Source organism: Lipotes vexillifer, unplaced genomic scaffold (genome assembly GCF_000442215.2).
Source record: "Lipotes vexillifer unplaced genomic scaffold, Lipotes_vexillifer_v1.1 scaffold1120, whole genome shotgun sequence".
Lineage (NCBI taxonomy): Eukaryota > Metazoa > Chordata > Mammalia > Artiodactyla > Lipotidae > Lipotes > Lipotes vexillifer.
This window is the reverse complement of record NW_006797892.1, coordinates 1,291,762-1,304,716: the sequence shown is the minus strand read 5'-3', so window position 1 is coordinate 1,304,716 and position 12,955 is coordinate 1,291,762. Positions and strand designations below refer to the sequence as shown.

Genomic DNA, 12,955 nt, shown 5'->3' with positions numbered 1-12,955 from the left:
AAAGTCCTATACTTTTTAAGGCCTTTTGTTCTTAAAATACTGGTTTCATTTTGGGTATGTTATCAGAGAGCTCTTGGTCACATAAGTTTGTTTTAGAGCAGAAAGCGACTATTCTACCCCCTACTCCACGGGCCAAGAAACCATGTCTCTGGGGGCTTAAAGTGATTTAAGTAAAATTAAGTAAACCCTCAGGTCCTACGTCTCACTAGCGCTATTTCAGGGGCTCCATAGCCACCTGTGGCTCGTGGCTTCCGCATTGGGCAGTGCAGCTGTAGACCTTCTGCATCATCACAGAAAGTTCTAGCGGCCAGTTGCTGCTCCAGACGCACCCTGTGAACTGGGTTTAGCTTTGCCTTTCTAGAAGACCGCCTTGGAGAGGATTGTTTAGAATAACAGAAAACCAGGCATTTTTTTCTGTGAAAACGTGGGAAGAAGGTTCCCCAGACTGGCTCAGCACAGCGCATACTTGGCCCTTCGCCTCAGATCGCTGCTTCAGGCCCTGGTCTGGGGGGTGGTTTACAGAGATGAAGAGGTGATAGGTGTCTTTGCAGAGGGAGAGTCAGCAGGATATAGATGGGTCACGTGAACATGTAATTAATGCAGGATAGAAAGCGATGAATGCCACGAGAGGTGCAGAGAGAGGGCTCTGGAAGTGGGGGAGAGCAATTATGTCTGGGGGCAGGGGAGCAGGAAGGCTCCTGAGTAGTACTGGCAGTGGCCGGAGGGGGTGGTTAGGATTTGAGTTCTGGGGGATTTGAGGTGAAAATGGCAGAGGTAAGGCCTTTGGGTAGATGAAAATAGAGGCCCCTCTGATTTCTGCCCGTGTGCATGGACTGTAATGAACTGTGTTTCCTTGCTCTTCTCCCCTTTAGACTTTGAGGCCGGGGAGCATTCTATTCTCTACACCTTGAACAGCAGTTTTTACCAGATAATTGAACGCATTGCATTTTTATACTTTAGTTTCAACAGGACTGGAACATGCCACCATGTTCAATGCCAAATAACCTTAATTTTACCTACTTTGGTAACCATTATAAAGGGTTAGATTTACACCTGCCCTTCTATAAGTCTTTGTGGAAAAATGTTAGTAGTCACCATGAATTTTATTTGTATTTATTATTTCTTAAAAAATTTTATTTTTGGCTGCATCAGGTCTTAGTTGCAGCACACAGGATCTTCCCTTGAGGCACGGGGGCTCAGTAGTTATGGCACGTGGGCTTAGTTGCCCTGTGGCATGTGGGACCTTCCCGGACCAGGGATCGAGCCCATGTCCCCTGCATTGGCAGGAGGATTCTTAACCACTGCACCACCAGGGAAGTCCCTATTACACTTCTTGTTGTCAGGATCCTGGCACAGTTTTAAAATTGGTGAGAACCCCAAAGAGCTTCTGGGTAGGTGGGTTATAGCTATCATTATTTGCCAAATTAGAAATTAAAACAGTCTTAGTTATTCATTTAAAAATAATAAACCAGTACATAGTAACACATTTAACATACTGCTTGTTTTGGGGGTTTTTTTTGGCCATGCTGTGCAGCTTGCAGGATCTTAGTTTCCCAACCAGAGATTGAACCCGTGTCCCCAGCAGTGAAAACACTGAGTCCTAACCACTGGACCGCCAGGGAATTCCCACATTTAACATGATTTTTATAGGAAATATTTTCTAAAACAAAAATTTAATGAGGAATGGCATTGTTTATACATTTTGCAGGTTTCTTTATTATCTGGCTTGATAGAAGACAGCTGGATTCTCATATCTGGTGCTGTCAGTTGCAATGTAAATTTTACTGGAAATGTAAAGCAAACCCAGTCTACAGAGGTATGGCCTTTTCAGGTAACTGGCAATTCTTTCACTACATCAAAATTTGGTAGCTTCTTAAGGTTGATTACAGCATGCGGTTTGAAACCCTAGGATTAACTTACCGTGCTCTGTCACATTAAAATTTATTGGGTTGTCTTGTACTTTGAATGGAGCATTTCTAATACCATTCATTGGTCATTTGGAAAATACTGATTCACAGAGTTATACAGATCTTTTAAATGTTGGCCTATTTCATTATACAGTTACATGAAAAAGTCCTTAAAATACCACATTCATATGTGTAACAGCCTACCTAACTAGGTACAGGGTTGTAGTTATAACTCCAGAAAGCTCACTGGCACAAAGAGAGCAGTGACTTTTGTTCTGTATTTAAGAGTCTTACTACTATCTGGCAGAGGACGAAGATGGTTGGATGATAATTAGTGAGTGGCAGCCTAGTTGTCCGCAGCAGCTGACGCCATGGGGACGGGCAGCAGGCAGTGTTGGGTGGTCCCCTGCAATGGGAAATCGTCCTCTGGTCCCCCTCACACTTAAAGGTGTACGTAAGATGGTCCTGTTAAGATGAATAACAGATATTTTGTGAGAATTCAGGGAGAGCCTGCTTAAACCAGAGGTAATTGTGATTTTGATTATTTTGCTTTCTGTTCCTCCATCATGGCCAGCATTCCACTTGTTTATTGTTTGTGTCTTTCCCCCCATTTTCTCCGTTTTCTAGTAGCCTGCGTGGAAGAGTTGGAACTCTTCGGGAATCGGTCTGAATTTTTGTTTGTTTGTTTGTTTTTGCGGTACGCGGGCCTCTCACTGTTGTGGCCTCTCCCTTTGCGGGGCACAGGCCCCGGACGCGCAGGCTCAGCGGCCATGGCTCACGGGCCCAGCCGCTCCGCGGCATGTGGGATCTTCCCAGACCGGGGCACGAACCCGTGTCCCCTGCATCGGCAGGCGGATGCTCAGCCACTGCGCCACCAGGGCAGCCCAGAGCCCAGTCGGTCTGAATTTAAACGTAGCTTATGAAGTAGCACACCTCATTCATGTGTATGTGAGTTTACTGGAGCACAGGGTGTGTCTGACCTCCCATTTTCCTGGCTTTTTGACGTTTTTGACTCCCTCTCTCCTCAAAGAATAGGAGCTGTGATGCACACATTTGTGTACAAGACCACCCGAACAAAGGTCCTGAGGCAAAAAGACTCAGACCTGTATATCTTTTATGCTCTCTCAGTTCTCTTTTCCCAAATGGTTAAAGATCTGAACCTATATCCTGAGGCAGTGCTTATTTAAAGAGTCAGTAAATCATTTCTTACTCTCCCTGCCCTCCAGGTTTTTTTTCCCTTTGTTTTTCTTTCATTGTTTTTCTTTTGCCTTTGGGATGAATGGCTCTGAGTTTCAGCACAGGTGTAGGTCTGCGTAACCACTGCCCCAGTCAGGACCCAGAACCTCCCCTCACGCTGTGCTGGTCGTGTCTCCACCATGGCCATGCTCCCCATCCCGTACAGGTTTGTCGTTTTGCAGAGAAAATGGAATCATACAGCATGTAACCTAATCAGTAGTTGCTTTTTATTGCTGCTTCCATTCTGTTCCACGGAGACACCTGGGTTGTCTCCAGTTTTTGGCAGTTACGAATGAAGCCATTATAAATACCCGTGTTCAGGTTTTTGTGTGAACGTGAGTTTTCATTTCTCTAGAGGATGGTGGAGAGTTGTTGTGTGAGGTATGCTTCATAAGAACCTGCCACCTGCTTCCCAGGTGCCCATGCCCTCTCCCACTCGCCCATTGATCTTCATCCTCGCCAGCACTCGAGTGTCAGCATTTTTCACTTTAGCCATCCCAGTAGGTGGGTAGTGGTTTTAATTTGCAGCTATCTAATAGCTCACAGTCACACATCTTTTTATGTATTTATTTGCCATCCCTATACCCTCTATGAAGTGTCTGTTCAAGTATTTGGGGTTTGTTTTGTTTTGTTTTGTTTTTCTGTCAAGCTTGGAGAGCTCTTTATATATTTGATATAAGTCCTTTGTCAATAGGTGATTTGCAAATTTTTTCTCCCAATCTGTAGCATGTCTGTTTATTCTCTTAACAGTGTCTTTCTGGAGAAGTCCAGCTTATCAAAATTGTTTTCTATGGATCTTGCTTTTGGTGTTACGTCTAAGAATTCTTTGCCATGTCTCACGTGATTACTTCTAAAAGTTTTAAAGTTTAAATCTGTGTTCATCTACGGTCCATTAACAGTTAGTATTTGTATAAGGTGTGAGGATGGAGTTCTTTTTTTTTTTTGCCTATGGATGTCCAGCTGTTTGTTGAAAAGACTGCTGTCCCTTTCCATTGAATTACTTACACCTTTGTCACAAATCAAGTAGTAATGTTTACATGGGCCTATTTGCGGACTCTCCTGTCCTATTGATCTGTGTCTACGTAACACAGCACCATCTTGATTACTGAAGCTTTATAGTGAGTCTCAAAATCAGGTAGTGTAATTCCTCGAACTGTGTTGTTTTCAAAATTGTTTCACTTACTCTGCTGGATTGTGATTGGAATTGTGTTCAAATATACCGATTAATTTCAGGAAAGCTGACACCTTCGCTGTGCCTTCCAGCCCTTGAACACCTTGAACACTTTACCTGGGAAACTAGTCTTCCTCCCAGGAACTTTTCAACACTTTCTTTGGCCACTAGATTTTTAGAAGGTCTTGAAAGTAGGTGTTCCTTGACAGTCCAGGTGGGTCCCCTCAAAAGGAGGGTAAGGCCTGAGTGGTGGTCTGCTGACACCAACGTGGGAAAAAAAACCAACCAGAAACAGCTTGGTCCTCTGTCCTAGGCTGTTCTATTTGTGGCTTTATACAAATAAAGGAACTCATTTGAAATTGGCTGTGCTTGACTAGTTTTTAAAGGTTTTAGTTAGCACAGTCACAGTATGTTTAAAATCTCTCCTCTACTTCTGACCCCAATCCTCAGCCCCCAAATTTCCTTGTCTTTTTAAGTAGTTCTAAAGAAAATCCAGGCATTTAAGAGAGGATGCTGCCATTTGCCCAGGTGTAAAAGGACCTTCAAGGCCACAAATAATCTAGGTAATCCCTTTGTTCTGGGATCCTTTTGTTCCTACTCCCTCCTGCCCCCAAATGGGCAGCTGCTGTACCCTTTTCTTTCTCTTATATAACCATTTTTTTTTTAAGTCTTTATTGAATTTGTTAAAATATTGCCTCTGTTCTGTTTTGGTCTCGGCATGTGGGATCCCAGCTCCCCAGCGATGGAACCTGTACCCCCTGCATTGGAAGGCGAAGTCTCAACCACTGGACTGCCAGGGAAGTCCCCACTGGTACAGCCTTTATGGGCTGCTTGAGGTGGTGTCAGGCCTTAGGCAGTACTTTGGTTGCACCTTTCTGCATCGTGCTTTGCTTTGCTTCGCTTCGCGTGTGTGGGTGGTTTTACCTTTATTATAAAGGCAATACGTATTCACTGAGACATTAAAACAACATGGAAGCAAGAAGGCAAGAAAGACTCCATCCCTCAGTGAACATGTGTACTTAATGTACGATGGGTGTTGTCCTGTTTTTCATCCCGTCCACATGTACAGCTTCCTTCATTCTGTAAGGACATCCTGCCAATTGATTCCTCTCTTGGTGGACATTGTCCCTTAATAGTTTTACTTTCTTTAAAACTACATGAATGTAGAGTGAATTTATGTACATAAATAAATTTTGTAGATAAATGGGTTTTTCAAACACCAAAAATGTTTAATATTTTTAGAGAAATACTGCAGAAAATGGAACACTTACACCTGATTCAGTTGTTCAATGTACACATCATTCACTATGCCGGGCCCTCAGACAGCTGTGATTTGTGGAACTACTTGTTCCCACTCAAAATAGCCCATTTCTGTCCAGTTCTTGTCTCCCCCCGCCAAAATACAGCTTTATTGAGATTTTATATATCCTGCAATTCACTCATACAATTCAATGGCTTTTAATAAATATATTCACCCATCACTACAGTCAATTTATCACTCCAAAAAGAGACCCCTGCACTCCTTAGCCATCACCCTTCCACTCTCCCTCCCAGCTCTAGGCAAACACTGATCTGCCTTTTGTCTTTGTGGGTGTGCTTGTTCTGGACACTTTATATGAATAAATGGTGCCATATAATATATGGCCCTTAGAATTAATGGACATTTATGTTTTAAGTTTTTCTCTGTAAAAAATTGTGCTTCAGTGTAAGAAATATGCTTGTATATATCTTTGGGCATGTATGCTAGTTTCTTTGGAATGGATATCTAGAAATGGCATTTTGAGTGAAAGAATATTTGACTTTGGTTTTAATAAATACTGCCTTTGGGGAGAATAGTTTGACTATAAATTTAGACTTTAGCCATTTGACACCACCCATTTTGTGATGTGAGACCCTCAGTATCTATGGGCATTTCCAATATTTTTCACTGTTAATCTGGTAGATGAAGAGTGGTATTGTGTTAATTAGGAAAGTTGAGCAGGTTTGTCATTTGTATTTCTTAAGAATTTCTCCTTGTTGTAGTGCATTGTCTTTTCTTGATTTTAGGATCTCTGTGTTCTGCATATTGATCCTTTGACTCCTGTGGGTTGCTGGTACTTTCTGCCTTCATCCTGTAGCTTCTGTGCAGCTCCGTCTCTGCTGGGCTTGCTGGGACTTGTTTTTCCTTTCCACAAGTGGACTGCCCTACCCAGTATAGCAGATAAGACCAGATGTGTAAGCAAGCAGCACGGACATAATTATAAGCTCCTCAGTCGTGCAGGGTGTACACCCCTCTCCGTGCCCGGCCAGTGTTCACTCAGTCATCAGTCATGGTTTGTGGGACAGACATGATGGCAGTTAGCATGATCCTCTAAAAACAGATGATTTTTACATAATGAAGCCAAACTGAAGACCCCAAACAAATAGTTTTATTTAAGGAACACAGATTTATACGTGGCCTTCTTTGGGGCTTTATTTTCATATAACTAATTTAAATTTTTTTTTAAATTTATTTATTTTTGGCTGTGTTGGGTCTTCGTTTCTGTGCGAGGGCTTTCTCTAGTTGTGGCAAGCGGGGGCCACTCTTCATTGCGGTATGCGGGCCTCTCACTATCGCGGCCTCTCTTGTTGCGGAGCACAGGCTCCAGACGCGCAGGCTCAGTAGTTGTGGCTCACAGGCCTAGTTGCTCCGCGGCATGTGGGATCTTCCCAGACCAGGGCTCGAACCCGTGTCCCCTGCATTGGCAGGCAGATTCTCAACCACTGCGCCACCAGGGAAGCCCCATATAACTAATTTAAATCAGAATTATTTAAGAGTATAGAGCTAACCGTCGGGTTTCAATACAGAGTCTACTTCGAATCCTCAGACTCTCCCCAGGGCAGGACCACCACCCACAAGTGGGCTTTCAGCTCCTTTCATGGGGCAGACATGGAGCCAATTCATATAAAAATCAAAATAAAACCAGAACACCGTTGTGGTATTGATTAAGCCACGGACGGTTTCATTGTTAATGTGACCAAAGGAATTCAGAGAGTCACTGGAGGCAGCCCTGCCAACTTGGCAGGGGCAAGATAGCCCAAAACCACCCCTCACGCACATCCTCCACAGGGCAGCAGAGGCACTTCTGATGGGGCTCTGCTGCCTGTGATGATGAGGACAGGCTTGATCAGATGGCTGCCTGGGCCTGGCAGCCAGTGTCCAAGCACCGGCACCATCTCAGTTCTGACCCACCTGTTTTTGTTTTTGTTTTTTTTGCGGTACACGGGCCTCTCACTGTTGTGGCCTCTTCCGTTGCAGAGCACAGGCTCCAGACGCGCAGGCTTAGCGGCCATGGCTCACGGGCCCAGTGGCATGTGGGATCTTCCTGAACCGGGGCACGAACCCGTGTCCCCTGCATCGGCAGGCGGACTCTCAACCACTGCGCCACCAGGGAAGCCCCGACCCACCTGTTATTGAGTGTCACAGTGCTTTCAGGGCCACCGGTGGTTTCCTCTTCGTTTGGTGGGACATAGGCTTGACGTGAACGTGCGGAGATTTTCAAGGCCCTGCCCACCCTCTACCTGAGCCTCATCTCCCGCCTCCTCCCTTGCCCATTGCCTTGCTCCTGGTCACTCTGGAACCGTCTGGAATGTGCTTCTTCAGGATCTCTGCCCAGCCGGCTCCCTTCACTCTCTGGTCCTGGCCCGGATGTCCAAGGCCTGTGGCTGTTTTCCCCTCTGTCGCATTAGCCCTCTTGTGTGAGGGCTGCTTATCTGTTCCCTGCTGAAGCCCAGGGCTCAGACTGCTCTTGACACATCAGGACACTTGGCAAGTAGGGGGACTGACTCCTGTGAGAAGAGGGCACCCAGCCTCAGCCTCTACCTCCCAAGTTAGTCGTGTGTGGAGAAGACCAGTGTTAGGAAACAGTCATTAGAACGTCGCCCTCCTTACTGTAATTGCAGGCAAATACGGTGTGCCCCGGGTGGGGGTGGGGGGTGAAATCCTTGTAATGCAGTAGTGGATTAGAAATGATGTTTTTGAAGCATAGTTGCAGTTTTCCACTTCTAAGAGGTTTCACAGAGGGATTGAGGGCTGGAAAGCACTTGGGCACTTCCTCATGGCCCACAGGCACTGTGGTCCTTGTCTGACTGGGGGGGTGGGGGTGAGCTTGTTGGCGAATGGGCCCTGCTGCCTGGTCAGCACCTACTCCTCTCCACCCAGCAGCTGCCAGGACTGGTCAACCTGGGCGAGAGCAGAGACGGCTCAGACCTGCGATTTTGCTCCATACCTTTGTATCCTTGGTTCCCTCCAGCTTCTGCCCAAGGACTGGATCTGGATCTGTTCCCCAGTCTGTGCGAGGCCTGGCTTTGCCTGAGAATTCCCCCAAAGGGGACTGGAGTTGACACAGAGCCATCGAGTTCTCCCACAGAATTGTAGGTTTTCTGGGGGTGTCCAGAGTTGTTTCCCAACGCCCGGGAGGTTCTGGTTTCTTGGGGAGTGTGATAGCTGACACCTGTGGGTCCTTGCTTTTGTGGAAGCCTTACCAGACCCCCACCTCCCTCCCTCTAATCAGCTCAGCTTCTCAGGTGGGCTCAGTACGAGTGGTACATCTTCTATCTCTCATCTTCAAGTTATCAGATGTCTCTTTGCTTCTTTGAGCTTAGAGCCAGGTTTTTTGAGGATCAGAACATTGGGAAATCGATTATATCTGAATTCTTGAAAATAAGTGATGGCGCTAGAAGAGTTCTCCTGAGCAGCATGAGAACTTGGTGCAGGAGGCTGTGCAGGGCCACTTGGTAGTGGCTTTGGATGCGTTGTTGATCTTTGCCACTGGGAAAGAGCACTGCTTGTGGGAGCTCAGTGTGTGAGAATGATGACCCTGACAGATGACCACACGGTTATACGGAGTGCCGCAGGACAAAATCATTGTACAGTTGTTTGCTTGTAGTGTCACTCAGATGGCCAAAAAGGGGGTGGTGGTGGCTGGGAAGAGTCATCTGTAGGGGAATGGGTGAGTAGATCATGACATAATGGTATGGTGCTATTCGAAATCAAATCCATGTACGCATATCTGTATGGATCCTGAATTGGGATCCACATATTGTGACTAGTAAAAGTGCTTGTACCTTGTGCACGTGTATGTACATGAACATTGGGAATGCCTTCCTTCTATTTAGACTCAGAGGCAGGTAGGTCACTGTTTCCCTTTATTTATCACTGCACCCCTTGCCTTGCTTCTGTGAGCATTTCATTCATTCTGTAAAATCCTGAAGTAAAAATACCTGTCTCTTTGCTCAGGACCTGTACAAAAATGTTTACAGCCGCTTTATTCGTAATGCCTCCAAACTGGAAGCAACCCGGACGTTGCCGCTATCTGAGTGAGCATATAGTGGCATGTCCTTGCCACAGAACCCTCTTAGCAGGAGAAAGGAATGCATTGTCGACATGAGTCTCAAGGGAATTGTGCTGAGTGTCAAAAGGTGCTCTGTAAGCTTACTTACACACGCTGTGTCCATTCTTGAAATGGCAGATTGTGGATATGGAGAAGATTGGCCATTGCCAGGGGGTTGGGGCGGGCACAGAAGGGAGGTGGGTGTGGCCGTAAAAGCGCCACCTGAGGGTCTTTGTGCTGGGCTGCTCAGTATCTTGAGTGTGGGGAACACACAGACCTCACATCATGAAATGCATGCAAGTGAATAGGAGGAGGATCAGTATATCGTCGCTCTCCCAGTTGTGATATTGCACTATAATTTTGCAAAGTGGTGAGAGTAGGCATTTTTAAAGTATTTGTGGCTAAAGAACCTTTCACAGCATTGTGCCTCTTTGCTCAGGACTTCCTTCTTTATTTCTTCCCCACTGGTGCCTCTGGCTTCATTCAGGAGCTCCATCTAACATACTTTATTTCAGGGTGAGCAGTCCTCCTTAGGGAAGGGCCACTCCTGTCTCATGGAGGAAAAGCAAAGAGAGTAGCTGCTCCACAGCTTACAGGCCCAGGGCAGCATCCCTCTCAGTCCAGCCGGGACCCTGGGTCCATCTGTAAATACCTCACTCTGCCTGATCCTAGGCTATGATCACTGCCTGAGAATGTTTATACAGCGCCCAGCACACAATAGGGACCAGTACTTGGGAGTTACTTATTTGTGAAATCCTGGGAGCAGACGTTAGATCCTTCTCACGTGCCCAGTGTTTCCTCTGCTGCTCCTGCCCCAGCATAGATGCCAGCCCTCTCTCCCAGGCCGGCCCCTCCTGAAGAGCTGTGCTCTGTGCACCCGCCCAGTGTCTGTGTGGGAGACTTTCTTTCGTATCTCAGCTCTAAGCTGCCTTTCTCTCTACCTTTAATTATGTGAGAATTTCAGACATGCTTGTATGGATGCTTCATGCTGAAAATTTTCTTGTATAAGTTTAATATCAGCTATATTCCTTGCCTCTTAGGCTTGAGGGTTTCTTATGTTCTCTTTTTAAAAATAAACTTGAAATTTTGGGTTAATTTTAGATGTACAGTAAAGTTAGTAGAGTGTGTTCCCATGGACCCCTCACCTGGTTTCCCCCACTAGCAACTTACATCAACACTGAGGGAACTAGTAACTCCAGACTTCTTTCCCCCGCACTGATACTCTCTGTTTTGAAGGTGGTCGTGTAAATTGATGAGGTTGTTTGATTATGCTTCTGACCCTAATTTTGTGGGGAGCTTTAAAAAAAAAAAAAAAAAAGAATTCTGAGGGAGAGTTCCTGGAGATTCTGTGCAGTCACTCTGATGTGGCCAAGAGAACCCTCCCCGCCCCCGCCCCAGGAGATTCTGCTGCAGAGCCATGCAGACATGGCAGGGAACCATGGGCTTGGACCAGAAGGTGATTCAGGAGCTCAGGGTGGGGGCCTTACGCCGCTGATGGATTTTCAGAACCAATATGCCATTTCTGAACAGTCCTTCTGCAGTATATTTGGACTTGCAGAAAGATATCAGTGTTCTAATTTACCTTGGTAGCCCCTATTTTATGTAATATTCTTTAAAAAGGATTCAGTGCCAGGAGAGAGGAGAGGAGGAGGACCAAGCAGGAGTCTGGGGGTTTTGACTTGGAAGTCAGGGTGAACTGGTAGACTGGGGCTTAAAATGTGCTGGTTAGGCTCTGCTTGACCAATTCAGGGACCAAGTGTTGGCCCATGGCCTCTGTGGTAATCCATGTGTTCTGCCCTTTTAACTGAGCCGTGGTTTTGCTCACTGGGTTGTATCACTAGTTGGGACTTTTTTTTTTTTTTTTTTTTGCGGTATGCGGGCCCCTCACTGTTGTGGCCTCTCCCGTTGCGGAGCGCAGGCTCCGGACGCGCAGGCTCAGCGGCCATGGCTCACGGGCCCAGCCGCTCCGCGGCATGTGGGATCCTCCCGGACCGGGGCACGAACCCGTGTCCCCTGCATCGGCAGGCGGACTCTCAACCACTGCACCACCAGGGAAGCCCACTAGTTGGGACTTTTGAGGAGAAATCTGGGGGGCTGAGTGGAGAGTGACTCTGGGGCATGGCTGGATCTTCGTGGCCCAGGTACCTCCTGGTGGCAGCATATAGACTCTTAGTTGGAAGACCATGAGGTGGGTTTAATGGGGTTGTTTGGTTCCCTCTACCCAGCCTTTTGGGGAGAGGTTTGAGAAAACTTTGTGAAGTGATAGAAAATGCCAAGGCCAACAATTTGGAATTTTCTGTTTTCTCATCCAAGAGTGAAATTCAGGTGCTAAATCAGCACCACATCATTTCCATAGCAATTGGCCAGTGTTCTTTGGGGTCAGTAGCTCTGGGTTGTGACATCACAAATGGAAGTCTGTGGGGAGAAAAGCTGGATGTAAGCACAGGCATCCTCAGTAAAAGAGGAGGAAATATAGGCTTTGTAACTAAACAAGGGAGCCTTTTGTGTTTCTGAAGTCACTCTTTAAAAAAGGTATTTTGTGCCACATATATATTAAAATATGCTGCTGGTACTTATCACAAGGTTGTTGTCAAAAGGCTTACCAGTCATGAGTAATTGAAATGATCTCCTTTTGTTTTTCCGGGTGTCATGTATATATTTCGGAATGATAATTGCTCCCCTCCCCTCCTTGACATTTAAGTATATCAGAGACCTTTTTGTCTATGTGTTTGAGGCGTACCATATTGTCATTGGTATTTGCAACTGTTGTGTGTCAAAAAAATTAGTGTTGTAGTTCATATTTGGCCAAGTGAGAGTTAATACATTGGGAAAATTCCAACTAGGCAGGATATAAAGTTCAGGAACAGGATCACCTTATGTGGAGTGATAAATATACGCACGTGCCAGTCTTGCACTTCTTCCTTGATGATAAAGACAGCTTATCATTTAGGATATTTCTGGAAGCTTAATACAGATTGTGGTATCAGGCGCTTTCATCATTTAATTCTGGTCCAGGGACTTTCCGTGTCTTAATTAAATTTTTAATCCTCTTGTTGAACTAACTCATTTTTATGAGAAGCTTTTTTTAACTGGATATTCAGTCCCTTAGGAGCTAGACTTGAGTTCCCAACCTTTTCTCCAAGGGTCCCATGGCAGTTGGTTGGGAGGGCCTGTTGCCGGACAGGTTCCTCATGTACGTGCTGGGCCAACCAGGAGCTTTTTGCCGTTTCACAGCCACCAGCCTGGACCACCGTCTCCAGGCCTGTGAAGGGTGGAAAATTGGTCAGCCC

The 12,955-nt window shown here is 46.0% G+C and overlaps 1 protein-coding gene across 2 annotated transcripts in view; it reads left to right on the top strand.

The window, feature by feature from the left end:
- Positions 1 to 10,970: 10,970 nt before the first annotated feature.
- USP7 (ubiquitin specific peptidase 7) overlaps positions 10,971 to 12,955 on the top strand; it is a 35,210-nt gene continuing 33,225 nt past the window's right edge. Inside the window, exon 1 of one of the 2 annotated variants that reach the window (XM_007469933.1) lies at positions 10,971 to 11,121. Coding sequence is in view for 1 of the 2 variants with exons in the window: in XM_007469932.1 (XP_007469994.1) it covers positions 11,028 to 11,121 (94 nt within the window). In the remaining variant the exon portion in view is untranslated. The remainder of the gene's footprint in view (positions 11,122 to 12,955) is intronic. The other variant, XM_007469932.1, reaches the window with a different exon arrangement.